Source organism: Aulonocara stuartgranti, assembly GCF_965226115.1.
Source record: "Aulonocara stuartgranti genome assembly, chromosome: 11".
Taxonomy (NCBI): domain Eukaryota; kingdom Metazoa; phylum Chordata; class Actinopteri; order Cichliformes; family Cichlidae; genus Aulonocara; species Aulonocara stuartgranti.
This window is the reverse complement of record NC_138947.1, coordinates 899255-923005: the sequence shown is the minus strand read 5'-3', so window position 1 is coordinate 923005 and position 23751 is coordinate 899255. Positions and strand designations below refer to the sequence as shown.

General features: G+C 49.9%; 1 protein-coding gene across 3 annotated transcripts in view; it reads left to right on the top strand.

Moving 5' to 3' along the window:
- atp2c1 (ATPase secretory pathway Ca2+ transporting 1) overlaps positions 1 to 22792 on the top strand; it is a 29081-nt gene extending 6289 nt beyond the window's left edge. For 2 of the 3 annotated variants that reach the window (XM_082552718.1, XM_082552719.1), the window contains exons 2-27: positions 2642 to 2746; positions 2948 to 3064; positions 4346 to 4435; positions 5695 to 5730; positions 6256 to 6317; positions 7029 to 7137; positions 8011 to 8166; positions 8935 to 9003; positions 9112 to 9187; positions 9346 to 9412; positions 10252 to 10376; positions 10466 to 10563; positions 11790 to 11885; positions 11965 to 12054; positions 12332 to 12436; positions 13165 to 13321; positions 13430 to 13600; positions 14214 to 14311; positions 19584 to 19634; positions 19752 to 19918; positions 20266 to 20334; positions 20416 to 20532; positions 21134 to 21281; positions 21419 to 21514; positions 21600 to 21741; positions 21987 to 22792. In XM_082552718.1, the coding sequence (XP_082408844.1) occupies positions 2642 to 2746; positions 2948 to 3064; positions 4346 to 4435; positions 5695 to 5730; positions 6256 to 6317; positions 7029 to 7137; positions 8011 to 8166; positions 8935 to 9003; positions 9112 to 9187; positions 9346 to 9412; positions 10252 to 10376; positions 10466 to 10563; positions 11790 to 11885; positions 11965 to 12054; positions 12332 to 12436; positions 13165 to 13321; positions 13430 to 13600; positions 14214 to 14311; positions 19584 to 19634; positions 19752 to 19918; positions 20266 to 20334; positions 20416 to 20532; positions 21134 to 21281; positions 21419 to 21514; positions 21600 to 21741; positions 21987 to 22108 (2739 nt within the window). In that variant the 3' untranslated portion in view covers positions 22109 to 22792. The remainder of the gene's footprint in view (positions 1 to 2641; positions 2747 to 2947; positions 3065 to 4345; positions 4436 to 5694; positions 5731 to 6255; positions 6318 to 7028; positions 7138 to 8010; positions 8167 to 8934; positions 9004 to 9111; positions 9188 to 9345; positions 9413 to 10251; positions 10377 to 10465; positions 10564 to 11789; positions 11886 to 11964; positions 12055 to 12331; positions 12437 to 13164; positions 13322 to 13429; positions 13601 to 14213; positions 14312 to 19583; positions 19635 to 19751; positions 19919 to 20265; positions 20335 to 20415; positions 20533 to 21133; positions 21282 to 21418; positions 21515 to 21599; positions 21742 to 21986) is intronic. The other variant, XM_082552720.1, reaches the window with a different exon arrangement.
- Positions 22793 to 23751: the final 959 nt, after the last annotated feature.

The window sequence follows — 23751 nt, the reverse complement described above, 5'->3', positions numbered from 1 at the left end:
TTCTGCTGAGTGGTAGCTTCTAGATCGAGGCTCAAGAGTTGGGAGTTCGTCTTGTAACTGGAAGGTTGCCGGTTCGAGCCCCGGCTCGGACAGTCTCGGTCGTCGTGTCCTTGGGCAAGACGCTTCACCCGTTGCCTACTGGTGGTGGTCAGAGGGCCCGGTGGCGCCAGTGTCCGGCAGCCTCGCCTCTGTCAGTGCGCCCCAGGGTGGCTGTGGCTACAATGTAGCTCGCACACAAGAATTTCACTCACATGTAGCAGTGTACCTGCACGTGTGATGCGACAGTAAACGTGATTTGATCTCAAATAAAATGAAGGTTTCGATATTTTCCTGAATAATCTCGACTCTGACGCCAATCGGCCTTCAGACTGCGGTCGGCTTTCAGCTGCCGCGCCGATGTTTGTGTCGGGGTGTTCATGTGACCCCGCTGGGCAGGCAGGCGCGTGGACACCTGACTTTGTGACCACGATAACTCGAGAAGGCGGCAACGTAGCATTTCAAATTGATAACAGAAGTGTATGTACGAGGAGGCTGGGGGCGGGTGTTTCATCTCCTGCAGGAGCGACGATCGGGCGTAACGCTGTAGCTTTGCCGTACCAGCTGCTTCTGTTCCAACTCTGATTTCAGCTTTTCTGACACTTTCAGGTCTCGTGTGGTCTTAAATGCACCTGTGAGTCTGCTGCTTGGGTCACAGCATTAATCAGCCGCAGACACCTTCGTGTTGTTGGCTGCACTTCCTGCTGACGTGCAGTTTATTCATCGCATTCGGCCACTGCGTGGAAAACTGTCTCGAGCCGCCCGGCAGCTCGGACTGTGAAAACATTGAAAGCAGATGAGAAATGCCGGGAGTTCCTCCACCTCTGTGGGACAGACTTGTTCTCACGCCGTTACAGCTGCACACAGCTGCACACAGCTGGCTGTTTGTCCCCTCACAGGCCTGCAGCTGCCAGGCTCAGGTCAAAGCTTTAAGCCGGCAGGTGAGTGCAGGTGCACATATATTGCACAGCTGGCCTGGGACCAGAAACACGTCACTCAGTTTTTTTGGGGAGACTTTGCCCCGAGTCACGACTCTCAGGTGGGGCCATAAACGAGTTCAGGTGTAAGAACAGGCATCAGAGACTCGTCGCTCTCTCGTGTCTGTGGTAGTAAGGCAGCACGAGCTAACGTTCGGCCTGAAGCCATCTGCCCAAACTGGACTTTGACCTTTGACACGGCCTGGATGCTGTTAGCTAATGCTAGCCACCGCGTTAGCTGAGCAGGACAGCCTGAGGCCGACTCTCGACAGTTTTCTTCAAGTAGCTCTAAATTCTAACTCGGACTGAGTCTTTGATGAGGTGCACTTCCTGTGAACCTGTGCAGGTGTTTGAAAAAGCTGCTCTTGCTGACTGGGAGGAGAATCGACTTCCTCTCTGCTCTTTGTTCGGCTTTAAACCCTGCACCACGGCGCCGCTGTCGCCTTTGTCCCATTTCCTGCTGTCGGTTTCCTCTGCGTCAGCCTTCGTCCTCAGACCTGCAGCCTGCTGGGAGGAAGTGATCAGCATCATGCATGACAACAAGCACCGATGGTGGAGGAGGCTCGAAGCTGTTCGATGTTCAGTTTGTCCTCCTTACCTCTCTGCTTCATTCCATGTTTGGCACTGATCACCACCTGCACTCATGTATATATCTTTCTACGTAGCACTTTAATTCTTATTCTTATTTTTTCATGTCTATTTAAGCGTAATTTATGACAGTATGTTTGCACTGAAGCACCGCAGCAATTTCCTAATGTTGTAAACCTGCAGCGCGTCACGCCGTTAATCCCGCCGGAAGCTGCCACAAACAAAACCTTTGTTTTTTCCTGACTTTGGTGGCATTAAAGTCTAAATTCTGCCCTCCTCACATTTATTTCATGAAGAATCGACTCGGAGTTCAGATGTTCCCGATAGAGCCGGTCTCTAGTGGACATCAGAGGAACTGCAGGTTCCTGGGGAGATTATAAACTCAAAGTGCAGATGTGCTTTTACTTTGGAAGTCATTCTGGTCCTCTTCCCCTCATTTCCTCTGAGCTTTTGTGCTGCCGTACGTTCTTGTAGTTCATTAAAGTAAAACCTAAAACGCAGTCTTTCTGGCCCTGTGGGTGGTGTCGGTGCCTTCTGAAGCATTTTTATTAACAAATGTATGTCTTGGCCCTGGTTGTGAAAGGTTTCTGGTTACTTCCTGGCATCTGCCAGCAGCATTACGCCTGCAGTAATGAGAGTCCTGAAATGTGACTCTGTGGATTATTATCTTTGACAGCAGCTGACGAGAAACTGGATTTGAAGTCATCCATAAAAAGTTAGATGACAGCGTTCACCCAGAGGTCACAGCTATGTCATCACTCAGACACTTACCTGCACAGCTGGACGTCAGGTGTGCGAGTCACGAGTGCTCCCACCTTAGAGGTCCCTGACTCTTTGTGGAAAGCAGAGCTCTGCTCGAGTAAAAGTGGAGCAATGTGATCCGTTTCACGGAAAACCTCGGTGCAGTCTGTGGGCCCGACAGACGCCGTCGTCGCTGTCTGATGCTCGCAGGTGGAGGTTGTCCAGGCCTGGATGTGAGAAGCAGCTCTCAATAGGAACCCTGCTGCAGTCTCAGTCTCTCTGTCTTCTTCCTGTTTCAGCTTTCCGAAGGAGAACCCTCCAGTGAAGATGAGACCATGGTCCCAGTACTGACGTCCAGAAAAGCCAGTGAACTGCCCGTCAATGAAGTAGCATGTGTCCTGCAGGTAAGGAGGCGAGCGCCTCTCAGCCTGACATTCGTCACGTTTATCTCAGAGAGCGCTCAGCTGATCGGTTCATGAGAACGACGGTGACGCCATTAAAAATCCTCAGACTTAGACTGAGCCAATGAGACGCGTCGTCCTGTTTCTGTGCGAGCTTCGTCTCTGAAACGGTAATCTGAGCGCCGCTGCGTGTCACGCCCACAGGCCGACCTGCAGCTGGGTTTGACCCAGGAGGAGGTGAGGCGGCGGAGGGCGTACCACGGCTGGAACGAGTTCGACATCAGCGAGGACGAGCCGCTGTGGAGGAAGTACCTGTCACAGGTAACGCACGCATCACACGCAGACTCACTCAAGGCCATTTCCTGTTTCTCTCTCTGTGTGACGGCGAGTCCCTCAAACGTGCAGCGGCAGAGTCACCCAGCACGCTATTTTTATCCAGAGCCTGAAACGCGTCTGCAGGCCCGCCGTGTTCCCGACTGTCATTGTTCCGCCGCCGCGTTAACGCGCGCACGTCTGCAGCACGCTTACATAACGTCCTGTGGAAGAACACAGATTTATTTTTGCACGGCACACGTTCGTCGCCTCACAGCCATGTTAGAAACACGTGTAAGGTGTAAACGCGCTTCACCGTGGTAACCGTGACCTCATTGCTGCTCGCACCTTTTTAATAGGACTGACACGTTTGTGGTGACTGCACAAAGGAGGAGGTTGAATCCTGTAGCGTTCTTCGTTTCTGTCTCGAGCTCGTGTCACCGCCACAGCGCGGCGTTGTGAAACAGATCAGGGGCCTCATTCAAGCGCTGCTGATTGGACGAGCCAGCTGACGAGGGCACATGACCTCTTTCAGCCCTGAAAGTATCAGGTAAAATAACTGAAGGGGAAACGGCAGCAGGCAGTCGGAGCACTGATGGAGCTGCTGCAGGCCTCCAGCAGCTCCAGCTTAAATATAGAAAGCGAGCGCGGACGGAGACGCGGGAGGAAGCTGTCGGCTCGAGTCCAAGCGAGGAGCAGAAACTCTGGATGTCTGAAAAATGTAAACCACATCAGCTGACGTGTGCAGAAGTTTCCGTTTGACTTCACATTCCTGAGTGCTGAACAAGCAGAAAGAGAGGGTCACAGGTCACATGACCAGAACCGTGTGATGTGAGCCATGAGGGTGAGGAAGGTCAGAGCCTCGTCATCGCTCCTGACTGCTGATTGGACGGCTTCACAAACACACCTATTGTCTGTAATCTGAGCGCGTGTCCTCCTGCGATCACACGCTCGAGTCGCTCCTTCACTAAACAAACGCCAGCCCTGCAGCGAGTCGAGTAGCAGCTGCTGCGGCGCTCTGACATCACGCTGACCTCACAGTCCAGACACGAGCTGCCAAAGAGTTTGTCCTTCAGCTGCCAACCACACACGTTTACAGCTGCACCGACTCGCCTGATCCCGCCTGTGATGACTCGTTCGATTTACCCGCGCTGCTGAAATAAATGTGCAAACTCGGCGAAGCTGAAAGCGTCCACGCTGTAAAAAGTGTCTTTGTTAAAGAACACGTCCTCCAAACGTCTGTAATCATGTGACACTTGACCTCTGACCTCAGCCTGTGTCTCTCTGCAGTTTAAAGATCCGCTCATCCTGCTGTTGCTGGCGTCGGCGGTCATCAGCATCATCATGCACCAGTTCGATGACGCCATCAGCATCACAGTGGTAGGTAACCAGCGGCGCTCAGGCGTCCTCTGAAACCTGCAGGTCCTCCACACGAGGTTACACACGACAGCTGTTTGTCTGATACAAAAACGAGGTCAAAGTTCAGATGGCAGGAGCGGAGTGGAACAGCAGCTCTGTGTTCTTAGACTCAGTGACTCAAATGCAGCAAGTTTTACATGTAAAGGTCACGGGGTCAGTGACTGAGCCATCCTGTGAGGCAGTGCTGCTCTGCGATTGGTCAGCACGGCGCGTGCTTGTTATTGTCTCCTCTCACCTTAAGCTCAGCGTGCACCGTCACAGAGAGGTGGAACGCCACAGGCACAGATTAAAAACAAGAAGTGCGATCTTCTCTGCAGCCCGTCTGCACACGTTTGAACATCTGCACGCTTCTCGTTCAGCTACAACCAGGTCAGGTCCATCACAGAAGATGGGTCTCATTTACCTAAAGTCATCGAGTTCATCTGCATCGGTGAAGTAAAACCTGAACAGGAAGGTTTGGCGCTGTGTTCCATCCTACCGGTTGTTTCTGCACGCACAACACAAAGTGACAAACCGTCCTGCATGCTGGAGTCATTGTTGACAGCATAAAGTACGTACGGCAGGACCAAAGGCGGATTCATGTGCAGAGAGAGGAGGTCTGAGATGGAGAGTCTGAGTGACGCACACACAGTTTGACCCTCGTAAAAGAAGAAACGTGAGTCCCTGTGCACACGCAGGCCGGCTGCAGGCGAACAAACAGCTTCATCGCTGTTTGCTTTCAGACTTCGGGTAATTAAAGCGTTCCGGGAACCCTTCAGGATGTTTGATCAGGTTTCTGTTTTAATCCTCCAAACGGACGCAGAGCTTCAGCAGCCAGAAGGTCAGCCGATGGTCTGACTCCACCTCAGCGTGTGAACAAGCAGAAATGATGAAGAGCTTATTCATGTCATCACATTCAGATATGATGACTGTGAAAGCAGACGGGCCACTGTGAGGCCAAAGCTCCGCCTCACAGGAAATAAACATAAATGCAGAGGTGAGAGGTTACAAACAGTGCTTTTAATTTGAAAGGAAATGTGGAATATATATTTTATGATGAAAGGAAAAGATGAACGATGTTGAGCTCTGATGTCGCAAACATTCACTGAAATCTTCAATAAACCCTGAACGACTCAGTGTCAGTGGGGTTTCCACAGCTGTGGGGTTTTATTGTGAACGATGGAAGAATTTAAAAACTCGTGTTGGACCTCAAAGTTCAGTCTGTGCTTTCCCCCCCCCAGGCCATCATCATCGTAGTGACGGTCGCCTTCGTCCAGGTACGTCCTGTTTTTACTCTTTAACAACACTGCTGTGTGTGTGTGTCTGTGTGTGTGTCTGTGTGTGTCTGTGTGTGTGTGTGTGTGTCTGTGTGTGTGTCTGTGTCTGTGTGTGTCTGTGTGTGTGTCTGTGTGTGTGTCTGTGTGTGTGTCTGTGTGTGTGTGTCTGTGTGTCTGTGTCTGTGTGTCTGTGTGTGTGTGTCTGTGTGTGTCTGTGTGTGTCTGTGTGTGTGTGTGTGTCTGTGTGTGTCTGTGTGTGTCTGTGTGTCTGTGTGTCTGTGTGTGTGTGTCTGTGTGTGTGTGTCTGTGTGTGTCTGTGTGTCTGTGTGTCTGTGTGTGTCTGTCTGTGTGTGTCTGTGTGTGTCTGTGTGTGTGTGTGTGTCTGTGTCTGTCTGTGTGTGTGTCTGTGTGTGTGTCTGTGTGTGTGTGTGTCTGTGTGTGTGTGTGTGTGTCTGTGTGTGTGTGTGTCTGTGTGTGTGTGTCTGTGTGTGATGAAGCTAAGCTGTTGTCTTGTCTTGTGTGCAGGAGTATCGCTCAGAGAAATCTTTGGAGGAGTTGGGGAAGCTCGTCCCTCCAGAATGTCACTGGTGAGTTTGATCCTGACCTCCTTCAGGAGAGTGGGCGGGGGTCTCCTGCCTCGTCCTCCTGCATGGATCGCGTCTGTGGAGAACATCGCGTCTCCTAGTTGTGATTGTTTGTAATGAAATAAGCAGTTATGACACGGAGTCTGCTCCTCTGTCATCTCACAGCCAAGAATCCAGAAATTTGACTCCATAAATGAATCAGTTTAAAGGAGTGTGTGTGTCTGTTTGCTCCATCTAGCCACACCGTGTAGCGCCCCCTGTTGGCACACTGTGTGACCAGCACTCACATTACTGTGAGCACGAGCACACACAGCATTGTTCTTCTCAGCCTGAGGTCACAGGATTAATTTCACTCCTCGCGATGTTCTGAGAAACTTCTTAGAGTTTCCCTGAAAGCTGAGACTGAATCCTGGCCAACGATGCGCCGATGTCGGAGCAACGAGAGATTCCCGTGGCGACCTGAGCAGCACGGTTTCCCCCGATGATCCACTCTTCATCGGGGTTTACAGTTGGGTCGTGGCGAACGTTTGGCAGAGACAGAGGACGGAGCTGGATCCACACACTCGACCTCATTCTACAAATTTCAACTTCATCCATGCACATTTTCAAAAAGTGAATTATTAATGTGTTGTGTCCCTGACGCTCCTCAGCAGGGCGCGCAGGGAGGGGAGGAGCATGACTGAAAACACTCTCCCCCGCTGTCTTCCTCCTCAGTGTCAGGGAGGGGAACCTGGAGCACCTGCTGGCCAGAGAGCTCGTTCCCGGAGACACCGTCTGCCTGTCGGTGGGGGAGAAGGTCCCGGCTGACCTCCGTCTCTTCGAGGTAAAAACACTGATAGGTTTGTGTCAGCCTGGGCGTGAGGGAGCGAGGGATTCTGGGACAGCAGAGATGTCTGCTGGAAGCTGAGCGCTTCTCGTTTCCAAGAAAGGAACTAAATTCTTTCAGGATGAACGATCACAGGCGATCAGGTTCCTGCAAACACGGGAGCAGAACGCCCTCTGATCAGGCCTGCAGTGTAATCATAAATAAATGAAACCCCTCAGCAGGGGGCGCTCTCGAGCACGAATCAAAATGTACGTTTTGTGTGTGAAGATTTTTCTTTGTGGAAGTTTTCAGACTGCAGGTGCAGGTTTAGATGGTGAGCGTCACCACGAGCCTCCATTTTGGTTTGGGGCATGAAGCGAGCAGCAGCTTCCACCTCCAGCCTGCTGCGGCTTCTGCACGCAGAAGAAAACTTTCACACAAACTTCAGGTTTTTCATCCGCTCCGCAGCGCGAGCTCGAGAGCGCCCCCTGTCCAACAGGAAGTCCACGGGGAGTTTCTGATTATCAAGCAGCTCCCTGCTTCACTGCAGGTGAGACTGACATCAGAACAAAGAGAAGGTCGCCGCGGTACTCGTCCTGCATCTTCACCACGTGCAACAAATCCCAGTGACAGTGTATCCCTGAGGCTGGCATAAGCGGGTGTAGGCGGGTGTAGGCGGGGCGGGTGTAGGCGGTACTTTGAGGCCTCTACTTTCACTGGGAAACGTGTGAACCTTCATTAAGAGCAGCTGCAGTCGTGTAAAGATGGCCGCCTGCTCTGAGGTGGGGGTGGGGTTAATGGTTAATGGTGGCTTTAGTGAGCAGGGTTAGAGGTTAAAGGTCAGAGTATCCCTCCTGGTTGGAGTTAAATCTGTCTCCTCCACCCTCGCAGGCGACAGACCTGTCAGTGGATGAGTCCAGTCTGACGGGGGAGACCACGCCCTGCACCAAGTCCACCGCCCACCAGCCAGCATCCACCAACGGAGACATCGCCTCCCGCAGCAACATCGCCTTCATGGGGACGCTGGTGCGCTACGGCAAAGCCAAGGTAGCAGCTCACTCTTCTTCTTCTGCTCCACAGACGGTGAAGTTACAGGAAAGAAGTGTGCGCTGAGACTCTGGCTGCAGACGGTGTGAGGAAGTGATGACGTGGCCGCCTCCTTCATATCGATGGTTCAGTGGTGACAGACGGCGTGTAGGACGCCGCCGTGGTTGTAGAAAACTGTAACCGTCATGTTAGTGGCTGCCGGCAGAATGATTAGAGCTTAGATTAGATGAAACTTTATTAATCCCTCGGGTGGGAGGGCCCCCGTTAGCACAGCAGCGACCGACGCTACAGAGTGTGAGCAGAAATACAGCGCACACACGACTGCAGAGGGACCTGCACCGTGGAGCGCTGACACAGATTCCTGCTAATCACTAACATCCAATCAAAACCCTCTCACAGCTCAGACTTCAGTGACCTCACAGCAGGCATGTTATTGGTCACATGATGTCACTAAAAAGGCTCCGACATCACAAACACGGTCCAGAGGTCCAGCTTAGGTGAAGCCAGCAGCTACGGCCACCCGTGCACCATCTACCTGTCAAATTGGCCACGCCCCTAATAATGCAAACATAAGCATGAATGCAATTTAAAGAGGACAGGACAGGTGTTATGATGGAGGATACACAGCGGTCTGTATCAGGCTGGCTCACTGCTGCCTCAGCAGGACACCAGAGGAACTGCAGCTGTTGCTATTGAAGCTTTTGCAGCTGATGTTTCAACGATGCTTAGACAGTTTTACCTGCTGAAAGGTGTTCTGATGTTCTTCAGGGCATCGTCATTGGAACCGGAGAGAACTCTGAGTTCGGGGAGGTGTTCAAGATGATGCAGGCAGAGGAGGTGAGGTCTCCCGCATGAAATCTGAATATAATTCAATACAAATGTCACAGTTGTTCCAGCCAGAGGTGCCGTGTTCATGAAACATCTGTTTCCTGTTTGCTTTGTCAGGCTCCTAAAACTCCTCTGCAGAAGAGCATGGACCTGCTGGGGAAGCAGCTGTCGCTTTATTCCTTCTGCATCATCGGTGAGTTTATGATGATCGTGTGATTACGAGGAGACGCCGTGGGTAAGGGGCCGTGGGTAAGGGGCCGTGTGTGCGGCGAGCTGCCCCGCTGCTGTGTCCTGCTCTCCATCGCCATGGCGTCTGCACGCCGTGCTCAGTCTGTCTCTGATGTGTTTCAGGCGTCATCATGCTGGTGGGCTGGCTGCAGGGCAAGAGTCTCCTGGACATGTTCACCATCGGTGTCAGGTGACCCTGAGTGATGCTTCTGTTTGGTTGTTGGTTGAACCGAGGCAGCTGCTTCCTCTTCTGTGTTTATCAGGTTATAGCTGAGTGCAGCGATGTGATAGCAGCAGGTTTGTGACGCTGGGTTCATGATGCGACCAGGAGAGTGACTCCACCCACAGACAAGGACACGAGCGTCACAGTCTGCTGTGTGATTTGGTGCACAGAGCCGTGAAACACCTCAATTCAATTTTATTTATATAGCGCCAAATCACAACAAAAGTCGCCTCAAGGCGCTTCATAGATACAGAGAAAAACCCAACAATCATATGACCCCTATGAGCAGCACTTTGGTGACAGTGGGAAGGAAAAACTCCCTTTTAACAGGAAGAAACCTCCGGCAGAACCAGGCTCAGGGAGGGGCGGGGCCATCTGCTGTGATTGGTTGGGGTGAGAGAAGGAAGACAGGATAAAGACATGCTGTGGAAGAGAGACAGAGGTTAATAACAGATATGATTCAATGCAGAGAGGTCTGTTAATACATAGTGAGTGAAGAAGACACCTGAAGGAGCGAGCTCGGTCTCAGTGCGACAGGTGGAGCAGCCTCCATATAAATGAGATCACACGGCCTGCTGTTAGTGACGTTAGCATGAGGAGAGCCGCCTTTATAAGCGAGAGAGGAAAGTTAGCGCTGTGGGGCGGGAGCACGTTACAGGTGATTCCTGTTAGAGGGAAGTTGGGAAGCTGACCGTGAACACTGAGAGCAAACGGAAACACAAATGTTTTCTGGGTTTGTCTGCGTTTTTTCAGTGAGCATGTAAATCATAAAACAAGTCTGACTGTCTCCTCCTCTCCTCCTTCAGTCTGGCTGTGGCTGCCATCCCAGAGGGCTTACCCATCGTGGTGACGGTGACGCTGGCGCTCGGCGTGATGCGGATGGTGAAGAAAAGAGCGATCATCAAGAAACTTCCCATCGTGGAAACTCTGGGTACGTCGTGATGCGACGGAAACGGTCATGCACAGCCCGACCTTCTGTGAGCTGCACGTTGGTGACCTTTGTGCCGTTTTCCCCGTCAGGCTGCTGTAATGTGATCTGCTCGGACAAAACGGGGACGCTGACCAAGAACGAGATGACGGTCACTCAGCTGTTCACGTCAGACGGACAGCACGCTGAGGTCAGACTCCCACGCCGTTTCCTCTCACACTTTGAAACCTCCACAGCGTGATCACAGGGTCAGCTTTTAAATCCTCAGGCTACCAAACACAGCTGGGCTTCATGTTGGTGCTGGCGGGTGGTTGATCGTGCGATCAGGGTGAAGCTCGTGTTCTGCAGAGGACTCGAGTTCAGGCTCCGTCTGCTCGCTCGGAGTTTATGGGCTCAGTGGAGTCGATCAGTTTGCTGGTCTCGGATCAGTGGACACGTCGTTATCCTGTCCGGGATATTTAAGGGTGTTTGGGAATTTCCCCGACTAGTCTGTGGACTTTGAGGAGGCTTTGAAACGCGTCCCCCAGGGCGTCCTGTGGGTGGCGCTGCAGGAACCTGGAGTATCGGTGAGACTGCAGATTACATGAGACTGTAGATGTTGGTGTAAAGTGTTGGGGCCCTGGCGTGCACCCAGAGTTGTCAGACTCCCCCACAGCCGACCTGATGGAGGCGTCTGCAGCTCCTCAGACAGTCGATGAGTTGTACTGAAGCTGCCGGCCTCCTACATCTACACCAGCTTTCTGTTTTTCATAGGTGTCTGTTATTTTAATCTGAGAGACGGTGAACATGAAACGGCATCAGTGCAAATGTCCCAGTTTGACCCAAACGGCTGATTTTCACCTTCTAAAAGGTCAAAAAGGAGGAGAGGAGATCACGTGAGTCGCAACCCAACAAGCCAAGTTTAAGATCACATGAACAAAGCAATCACTGTAACTTGTTGTAAGGCTGATGCTCTTATTTTGAAAGCTGAGCCCTCTTCCTCCTCGTCGGTTTGCAGCGGCTTCTTCTGAAGCCTGATCGCAGCTGTAACGCAGAGTCTGCAGAGGGCTCACTGACCCGGTTAATCCATGAGGAAATCCCAGCTGGCATACTGGGAGAACTGGGTCAGGGCCGGTTCTGCTCACTGCAGGGAGGTCAGAGGTCATGGGAAGGTGCTGAAGGCCTGCAGGGTCACTGGCCTCACCTGTCAGGGGGCTGAAGCTGTGTTTGAGTGATACTTCATGAGGGCGAAGGCTCTGTCACGGCTGTGTGTCTGTGGCTGAAGCAAACACTGAAGCCCTGCTCTGTGCGAACCGCCCGGGCTTCAGCAGAGCGACATCGACAAGTCCACGAAAGTGCACGCTGACCTTCTGGTCCTGCCTCCAGTGTCTCGAGGTCGCAGGTCTTTGTTATCTTACCCTCGGTGTTGTCTTGCAGGTCACCGGCGTCGGCTATAACGGGCAGGGGGAAGTTCTGCTGAACGGAGAGGTGATCCACGGCTTCTCGTGTCAGTCCATCAGCAAAATTGTGGAGGTGAGGTCGTTCGTGTCTCAGCTCAGATCTTCACACTGAACTCTGAACCCGGGTTTACTGAGCGTGTGTGTGCTGACAGGTCGGCTGTGTGTGCAACGACTCCATCATCAGGAATCACAACGTGCTGGGACGGCCCACAGAAGGAGCGCTCATCGCCCTCGCCATGAAGGTAAAACCCAGAGCGCCACGCTCTGAGCAGGTCGTCGAAGTCTTGAAATCAGACCAGTTGGGCTAATTTTTTCGATCCTTCTTTGTCTCACACTGGACTGAAACCAGCTGTTTTAGCTCCTCCCCCTTTCCCCCTCTGACTGTTTGAAGCGTACAAACAGTTAAAAGTAGGAGGAGCTGGAGAACCTGAGCTGATGATAAACCAGATGAGATAAAAACATGAATATGAGCGATGAGGTGTTTGTGTGACGAGCTGTGCTCCTCTCCGTGTCCTGCAGGTGGGGCTGGAGGGTCTGCAGCGCGAGTACGTGCGGGTGGAGGAGCATCCGTTCAGCTCGGAGAAGAAGTGGATGGCCGTGCGCTGCGTTCACCGCACGCAGCAGGTCTGTGATGAAGAGCTGCTCACATTAACCCTTTATCCTCGCTCTGATGCTCCGATGTCATTAGAGGACGCCGGCAGCAGAAACACGGCCGGAGTCGTTGCTCATACATGTTCTGTGATGTTCCAGCAGATCCTTAGATGTTTGTCATGGTGTTACTGTTGTGCCTGTGCCCTGAGCCCACAGAAATCACTGCTGCAAGTACAAAGTTGCATTTTGAGGAGAAAATTACTTTGAGCAAAGAAAACTGCTAATATCCACAGTAACAGCCGCTCTGTGTGCTCACAGACGTCTGCAGTCCTGCTCTCCACATCTCTGTACAGCGTTACAAATGTGCAACAAAACCAACCAATCACAGACTTGGATTCTGATCGGCTCTCTTATCAGCTCGCCAGCTAAATCCAGCGGAGCGGTTTGGTTTAAGCTAGATTAAAACCAACAAAGTAAATAATTAAACATACTAACTGAAAATGGGTTTTGCTACACTCTGGACCGTGTTTGCAGCAGGTAGCGAGCTGACGCCGAGTTACTGCGACTCGGATGTGAGCGTTCATGGACGAAGACTCAAACATTCCTCGGGTTTCTCTCACTAGTGTTTCCTGTGGATTTGTCACCAAGGGAGAAACTGAACAGCAGCATTAAAGCTGAAATCCTAAAAGTCAAAGTTTAATATTGTGTTCTGCATCATCAGCATCTCTGACGTGTCTTTGCTCTTCCTGCTGCGTCTCCAGGACAAAGCTGGAGTTTACTTCATGAAGGGCGCGTACGAGCAGGTGATTCGCTTCTGCAGCTCCTACAACAGCAGAGGCAGCGCGCTCCCCCTGAACCACCAGCAGGTGGAGCTGTACCAGCAGCAGATCAGCTACATGGGCTCAGGCGGGCTCAGAGGTGAGAGTGACACCTACAGGCGGAGCTGGGGATGCCCTAAAAACACACTCACTGTGTGTGTGTGTGTGTGTGTGTGTGTGTGTGTGTGTGTGTGTGTGTGTGTTTCAGTGCTGGCGTTCGCGTCGGGCTCTGAGATGGGGAAGCTGACCTTCCTGGGTTTGGTGGGCATCATCGACCCTCCAAGGTCAGGGGTCAAAGAGGCCGTGGGCATGCTCATCAGCTCCGGAGTCACCATCAAGATGATCACCGGAGACTCCCAGGAGACGGCCATGTCTATAGGTCAGCTGATTCACACACGCTTACGCAAATGTATAAAGTTAAACAACAGAACAAATCCTTAGAGTGTTTTTCTGTGGTGGGATGCGTTTCCTGTTTTACATCACAGCTGATCGGGGCTCTGACCTCTGGTTTAAGTTCCCTGTCCTCGAGCTTCCTGATTTAAAAACGCCTCCATCGGGAGGATTTGTCCTCAGCTCCTCCATCTGAACAACAGAAGAGAAGAATGAAAAGAAAAACACAGACATTGTTTAGTTACATGATCAGGCTGATGATTAAACTCCGCTCTCTGAATTCCACATTAAAAGCCCCTGTTTATTAATAGGGCTTTTATTGTGAAACAGCCAGAAGAAGCGCAGGATCATCATTCACTTATTAAAGAGAGAACAAACCCTGAGCTGGTAATCAGCAATCAGTGGCTCGTCATGGGGAAAACGTTCACCACAAGGTGGCAGCGTTTCACCAGCCAGCACACACTTGCTGCCATGACCTCTGGCTGAACCCACTCCAGTTTGAATAATGCTGCCATGAGTCGAGTGGGAGTCACTGCGCCACCTTGTGGTTCACAGTGGTGTTACATGAACGTACAGAGCAGTGGATGTTTGTGTGTCTGCAGCCAGTCGCATCGGCCTCTTCTCTAAAGGGGGGCAGAGTTTGTCTGGGGAGGAGGTGGATCAGCTGGACCTGCAGCAGCTGTCGCAGATCATCTCCAGAGTGAGCGCGCACACACGCACGCACACACATACACACGCACACATATACACACACACACGCACACATATATACACACACACACGCACACATATACACACACACGCACACACATATGCACACATATATACGCACACATATATACGCACACACGCACACGCACACATATGCACACACACACGCACACATATATACACACACACACGCACACATATACACACACACGCACACACATATGCACACATATATACGCACACATATATACGCACACACACACACGCACACATATGCACACACACACGCACACATATATACACACACACACGCACACATATACACACACACGCACACACATATGCACACATATATACGCACACATATATACGCACACACGCACACACACGCACACATATATACCCACACACGCACACACACGCACACATATATACCCACACACGCACACATATATACGCACACATATATACGCACACATATATACCCACACACGCACACATATATACACACACATATATACGCACACATATATACCCACACACGCACACACACGCACACATATATACCCACACACGCACACACACGCACACATATATACCCACACACGCACACATATATACGCACACATATATACCCACACACGCACACATATATACACACACATATATACGCACACATATATACACGCACACACACGCACACATATATACCCACACACGCACACATATATACACACACATATATACGCACACATATATACCCACACACGCACACATATATACACACACATATATACGCACACATATATACCCACACACGCACACATATATACACACACATATATACGCACACATATATACCCACACACGCACACACACGCACACATATATACCCACACACGCACACATATATACACACACATATATACGCACACATATATACCCACACACGCACACATATATACGCACACATATATACGCACACATATATACACACACATATATACACACACATATATACGCACACACGCACACACACGCACACATATATACGCACACACGCACACATATATACACACACATATATACGCACACACACGCACACATATATACACACACATATATACGCACACACACGCACACATATATACACACACATATATACACACACATATATACGCACACACACGCACACATATATACACACACATATATACACACACATATATACGCACACACACGCACACATATATACGCACACGCACGCACGCATATATACACACGCACGCACGCATATATACACACGCACGCACACATATATACCCACACATATATACGCACACACACGCACACATATATACGCACGCACACATATATACGCACGCACGCACGCATATATACACACACACGCACACATATATACGCACACACACGCACACACATGTACACACACACGCACACATATATACGCACACACGCACACACACGCACACATATATACACACACATATATACGCACACATATATACCCACACACGCACACATATATACACACACATATATACGCACACACACGCACACATATATACCCACACACGCACACATATATACACACACATATATACGCACACATATATACCCACACACGCACACATATATACGCACACATATATACGCACACATATATACCCACACACGCACACACACGCACACATATATACCCACACACGCACACATATATACGCACACATATATACGCACACATATATACCCACACACGCACACATATATACGCACACATATATACGCACACATATATACCCACACACGCACACACACGCACACATATATACCCACACACGCACACACACGCACACATATATACCCACACACGCACACATATATACCCACACACGCACACATATATACACACACATATATACGCACACATATATACCCACACACGCACACATATATACGCACACATATATACGCACACATATATACGCACACATATATACCCACACACGCACACATATATACGCACACATATATACCCACACACGCACACACACGCACACATATATACCCACACACGCACACATATATACACACACATATATACGCACACATATATACGCACACATATATACGCACACATATATACCCACACACGCACACATATATACACACACATATATACACACACATATATACACACACATATATACACACACATATATACCCACACACGCACACATATATACACACACATATATACGCACACACACGCACACATATATACACACACATATATACGCACACACACGCACACATATATACACACACATATATACGCACACACACGCACACATATATACACACACATATATACGCACACACACGCACACATATATACACACACATATATACGCACACACACGCACACATATATACGCACGCACGCATATATACACACACACGCACACATATATATACACACACATATATACGCACGCACACATATATACGCACGCACACATATATACGCACGCACGCATATATACACACGCACGCACGCATATATACACACACACGCACACATATATACGCACGCACACATATATACGCACGCACGCATATATACACACGCACGCACGCATATATACACACACACGCACGCATATATACACACACACGCACACATATATACGCACACACACGCACACACACGCACACACACACACAAACACGCACACACATGTACACACACACGCACACATATATACGCACGCACACACATATACACACACACGCACACACATATACACACACACACGCACACATATATACGCACACACATATACACACACACGCACACACATATACACACACACACGCACACATATACACACACACACGCACACATATATACCCACACACGCACACACATATACACACACACACGCACACATATATACCCACACACGCACACACGCACACACATATACACACACACACGCACACATATACACACACACACGCACACACGCACACACATATACGCACACACACGCACACATATACACACAAACACGCACACATATATACACACGCACACATATACACACAAACACGCACACATATATACACACGCACACATATACACACAAACACGCACACATATATACACACACATATACACACACATATACGCACACACACATGCACACACACACACACGCACACACATATACACGCACACGCACACACACGCACACATATACACACACACACGCACACAAACACGCACACATATACACACAAACACGCACACACACGCACACATATACGCACACACACGCACACGCACACATATACGCACAAACACGCACACATATATACACACACATATACGCACACACACACACACGCACACATATACACACAAACACGCACACATATATACGCACAAACACGCACACATATACGCACAAACACGCACACATATATACACACACATATACGCATACACACACACACACGCACACATATACACACAAACACGCACACATATATACACACACACGCACACATATACACACACACGCACACATATATACACACACACGCACACACACACACACACAAACACGCACACATATACACACACGCACACATATATACACAAACACGCACACATATATACACAAACACGCACACATATATACACAAACACGCACACATATATACACAAACACGCACACATATATACACACACATATACGCACACACACGCACACATATATACACACACACGCACACACACGCACACATATACACACAAACACGCACACATATATACACACACAAACACGCACACATATATACACACACACGCACGCACACGCACACAAACACGCACACATATATACACACAAACACGCACACACACATATACACACACGCACACACACATATACACACACACACACGCACACACACATATACACACACACGCACACACACACACGCACACATATATACGCACGCACGCACACACACGCACACACACACACGCACACACACACACGCACACATATATACACACACACGCACGCACGCACGCACGCACGCGCACACGCACACACACACGCGCACATATACACACGCGCACATATACACACGCGCACATATACACACGCGCACATATACACACGCACACACACACACACACGCACACACACACGCACACACACACACGCACACATATACACACAAACACACACACACGCACACACACGCACACACACATATACACGCACACGCACACACACACACGCACACATATATACACACACACACACGCACACATATATACACACACACGCACACATATACACACACACGCACACATATACACACACACGCACACATATACACACACACGCACACATATACACACACAAGCACACATATACACACACAAGCACACATATATACACAAACACGCACACATATACACACAAACACGCACACATATACACACAAACACGCACACATATACACACAAACACGCACACATATACACACAAACACACACGCACACATATACACACACACGCACACACACACACGCACACACACACACGCACACATATATACACACACAAGCACACATATACACACACACACGCACACATATACACACGCACACATATACACACAAACACGCACACATATATACACACACACGCACACATATATACGCACACACACGCACACATATACACACACACACATATACACACACACACATATACACACATGCACACACACACACACACACACGCGCACACACACATATACACGCACACGCACACACACGCGCACGCACACACACGCGCACACACACATATACACGCACACGCACACACACGCGCACACACACATATACACACATGCACACACACACGCGCACACACATATACACGCACACGCACACACACGCACACACACGCACACATATATACACACACACGCACACATATATACACACACATATACGCACACACACGCACACATATATACACACACGCACACACACGCACACACACATATACGCGCACACACATGCACACACACACACACACACGCACACATATACACACGCACACATATACACACGCACACACACAGTCATGTTTCAGAGCGGTGTTGCTGTCACTGACGGCGTTCCTGGATCCGCCCTCTGTCCACAGATTTCCGTGTTTTATCGCGCCAGCCCGCGACACAAGCTGAAGATCGTCAAGGTGAGCAGACAGGAAGTCCAATTCATGAAGCAGGAAAAGTTAAATAAACGTGATCGATTTGAGGCACGAACAGCTTTCTAGAACAAAGCGCTGCTAAAGCCCCGTCCCTCTCTTCAGTCCCTGCAGAACAACGGCGCCGTGGTGGCCATGACGGGTGACGGGGTGAATGACGCCGTGGCTCTGAAGGCCGCTGACATCGGTGTTGCGATGGGCCAGACGGGCACCGACGTCTGCAAGGAGGCAGCCGACATGATCCTGGTGGACGACGACTTCCAGACCATCATGTGAGTCTGACGCCACGGCGACGAGCCTAGACTTGCTGTCCTTGTCTTTGTGTGGAGTAACACACATAACACTGACTGTAACCATAGCAACTCATTTCCATCAGCACGACGTTGCTATGATTAGTTACGGTTCATCCCCCGCGCAGGAAGTAGTTCACAGGAGGCGATCGGCGTCGGCGAGGGTCCGAGTCTGACGTCACGATCAAATCTGTGAACACATAAAAGTCCTGATGTTTCTGAGCTTCGTCCAAAAGGCTCAAAGATTTAGTGAAACAGCTTGTTCCTGTCATTAAGCTGCGATTGGAGCGTTTGTGGTTCAAAGGTCGGCGTCTGTTTCCTGTCTGCAGGTCGGCCATCGAGGAGGGAAAAGGAATTTACAACAACATCAAAAACTTTGTTTGCTTCCAGCTGAGCACGTGAGTACAAACCGCCGTCAGTCACACTTCTGTCTCTGGATTCAGTGTTTGAGCCCTCCGTCTCCCCCTGCTGGTCACCAGGAGCATTGCGGCACTCACCCTCATCTCCTTGGCGACGCTGATGAACTTCCCCAACCCGCTGAACGCCATGCAGATCCTGTGGATCAACATCATCATGGACGGACCGCCGGCTCAGAGGTGAGCGACTGAACGTTTCACTGGTTCACCTTTGACCTTTGACCTCAGTTGACACGGATATTTTAGAAGAGACTAATATTTATCAGTGATACTTCAGGCAGCTGGTCGAGCTCTGAAATGAAAGCTGACGACATGTTTGGTTTGTGGCGGTGGTCTGCAGCGCCCCCTGCTGTGTGCACACCTGCACGCACACCTGCTCATTAAGCAGAGTGTGAATATTCCAGATGTTCGATGTGATTAGACGCATTATATTTTTCACACGTCTGTGCCGACCCCTCCTTTTGAACCGGGTTGGGGTAAATCCTGTTTAATAATAATAATAATGGATTGCGTTTATATTCCCCTATTCATTCACTCTCACATTCATACACTGGTGGAGGCAGCTACAGCTGCAGCCACAGCTGCCCTGGAGCAGACTGACAGAGGCTGCCACATCGCACCAACACCAGTAGGCGGCAGGTGAAGCGTGTTGCCCAAGGACACAACGACCAGGACAGACAGAGCAGGGGCTCGAACCGGCGACCTTCCGGTTACAAGGCGAACTCCCAACTCTTGAGCCACGATCGAAATGTTTGTGTGTGTGTGTGTGTTCTCTTGTTAGTTTGGGGGTGGAGCCTGTGGACCGCGACATCATCAGGAAGCCTCCTCGCAACGTCGGAGACAGCATCATCACCCGCAGCCTGATTGTCAAAGTGCTCGTGTCGGCGTTCATCATCGTCTGCGGGACGCTTTACGTCTTCTGGAGAGAGGTGGGTGGCCGTTTCTGACCTCAGGTTTCCTGATGCTGACGTCACCGGGCGCTGACCTCGGCGCGCGATCAGCATCACCATCGTTGTCTGCCGCTGTGACGTCTCCAGCTGACTCGCTCTCTGCATTTTATTTGCAGTTGCAGGACAACGTGATCACTCCTCGAGACACCACCATGACCTTCACCTGCTTCGTGTTCTTCGACATGTTCAACGCTCTGAGCTCCAGATCGCAGGTGAGCGCGCACGTTTAACCTGACATGACCTCACCGTCGCATTAAAGAGCATGTGACCTCAGCTGTGCCCGTCTCTGCTCCTCAGACCCGGATGGTCCACGAGATGGGGCTGTGCAGCAACCGCACGTTCTGTTTCGCCGTCCTGGCCTCCATCATGGGGCAGCTGCTCGTCATCTACTTCCCTCCTCTGCAGAGCGTCTTCCAGACGGAGAGTCTCAGCGTCCTCGGTAAGTCCTCGCGTGTCCTCGCGCGTCCTCCTGCAGGAGCTCCTCCCTGTTTCTGTTTTACTTTTTGAACAAAGCACAAAATGAAAAATGATTTTCTCATTTTGTGCTTTTTTTTTTTTCTTTTTGCTCGAGTTCTTGGAATATTTTTTTCTAGTTTTCGAGGACTTTGCATCCCCCCCCCCCCCCCCAGCACACAGATGTGCGCACAGCTGTGTGACCGTTTCCTTCTCTTTGTCTTTCTGCAGACCTCGTCTTCCTCGTGTCCCTCACCTCCTCCGTCTGCGCCGTATCTGAGGTCATCAAGAAGGTGGAGAGGTGGAGAGGGGTGGAGAAGAGCCCCCCCTCTGACTTCTTCCACGAAGTATGACCCCGCCCCCCTCGCTGTCCAGGCTGACGGACTCTGGTGTGTGGAGGATGAAGAGGAGGGTGGAGGTGATGGAGCATCTCTGTCCTGATGGCACTGACTTCTTTGAACCTCAAAGACTTTTTTTCTGAGATCCTCAGACGGGGACGAGACTCCGGTCAGGCACTGGAGGAGGCGCCTGGCCTCAAGGGGCGGGGTTAGCGGTCTGGACCTGTGTCGACCGGCCGCGGCCGTTAAGCTAGAGCCTCTCTCTCTGCGCCGCGGTCCGAGCCACTTCTTCCTGCCCCGTCATTTAGGATGAAATCGGACTTCGGGGCGTCTCCGTGGACTCTTCCTGTTCTGTTTTAGTTTAGATGGCGGTGACCACTATTGGGCTCGCTTCTCTACACGAGGTGGACGTTGTATTTTGCGTCCTCTGTGGGAGCGTCTGCGGTGTGACGGTACAGCACCAATCACAGATCAATCAGCGGGGGAAATCATGTTTCGATCTTTAATTTATTTTGATAACCTGATGGGTTCTGGTGTGAAATTTTATTTATCTCACAAACAGGAGCGAATCATTTCCTGGACGCTGGGAAGTTTTAGTGATGTGGGTTTAATCAAGACGGTTTTTTAAACAAAAGCTTTGATTACGAGAAAAGTCTGAGGGCTGATTTTTGTTAATAAAGTTCATATTTTAAAAATTAATCCGTGTTCAGCGTTTTTGTGTAAATGAAAGTAAACGTCGCCTGAAAGTCGGGTTTGTCTGTTTCAGGTGCTTTTGAAAACAGATCTTAATAAATCAGCGGCACGTGGCAGAGGTAATAACCCAGTGTGGCCAGAAGAGGGCGGTAATGTGCAGGAATGGGACAGCAGCAGTGAGAGTATGGAGGGCCAGGAGTGACAAAATGAATAAATTTAATACGACATTAAATAATGAATTAAATGTGTCATTAATTTGATACATTTGGAATTATTTAAATAAGTGCCCGTTCATTTCATTTAAAACATTGTAATTTAATTTCAGTAAAAGGCTCTTGGTAAATGCATTGAGGAAATCAATGACTGGTTGTGCCACAATTTTCTCCAGCTAAACAAAAACAAAACTGAGGTAATAGTCTTTGGCGCCAAAGAAAAACGATTACAGGTCACCAGAGAACTTCAATCTATGCATCTAAAAACCACAAACCAGGCGAGAAATGTGGGTGTAGTGATGGATGCAGACCTAAACTTAGAAAAACACATTAAGACAATAACAAAGTCAGCTTACTATCACCTCAAGAATATATCAAGGATAAAAGATCTGATGTCTCAACAGGACCTGGAAAAACTAGTCCATGCATTCATCTTTAGTAGGCTTGATTACTGTAACAGCATCTTTACAGGTCTACCTAAAAAATCAGTCAGACAACTACAGCTCATTCAGAACTCTGCTGCTCGAGTCCTCACTAAGACCAAAAAAGTGGACCACATCAGTCCAGCTCTGAGGTCCTTACACTGGCTGCCTGTCCGTCAGAGGATAGACTTTAAAGTTCTGATGCTGGTCTATAAAGCTCTGAATGGTTTAGGACCAAAATACATCAATGACCTCCTGACCCAGTATGAACCTTCCAGATCCCTCAGGTCATCTGGATCCGGTCTTTTATCAGTTCCCAGAGTCAGAACCA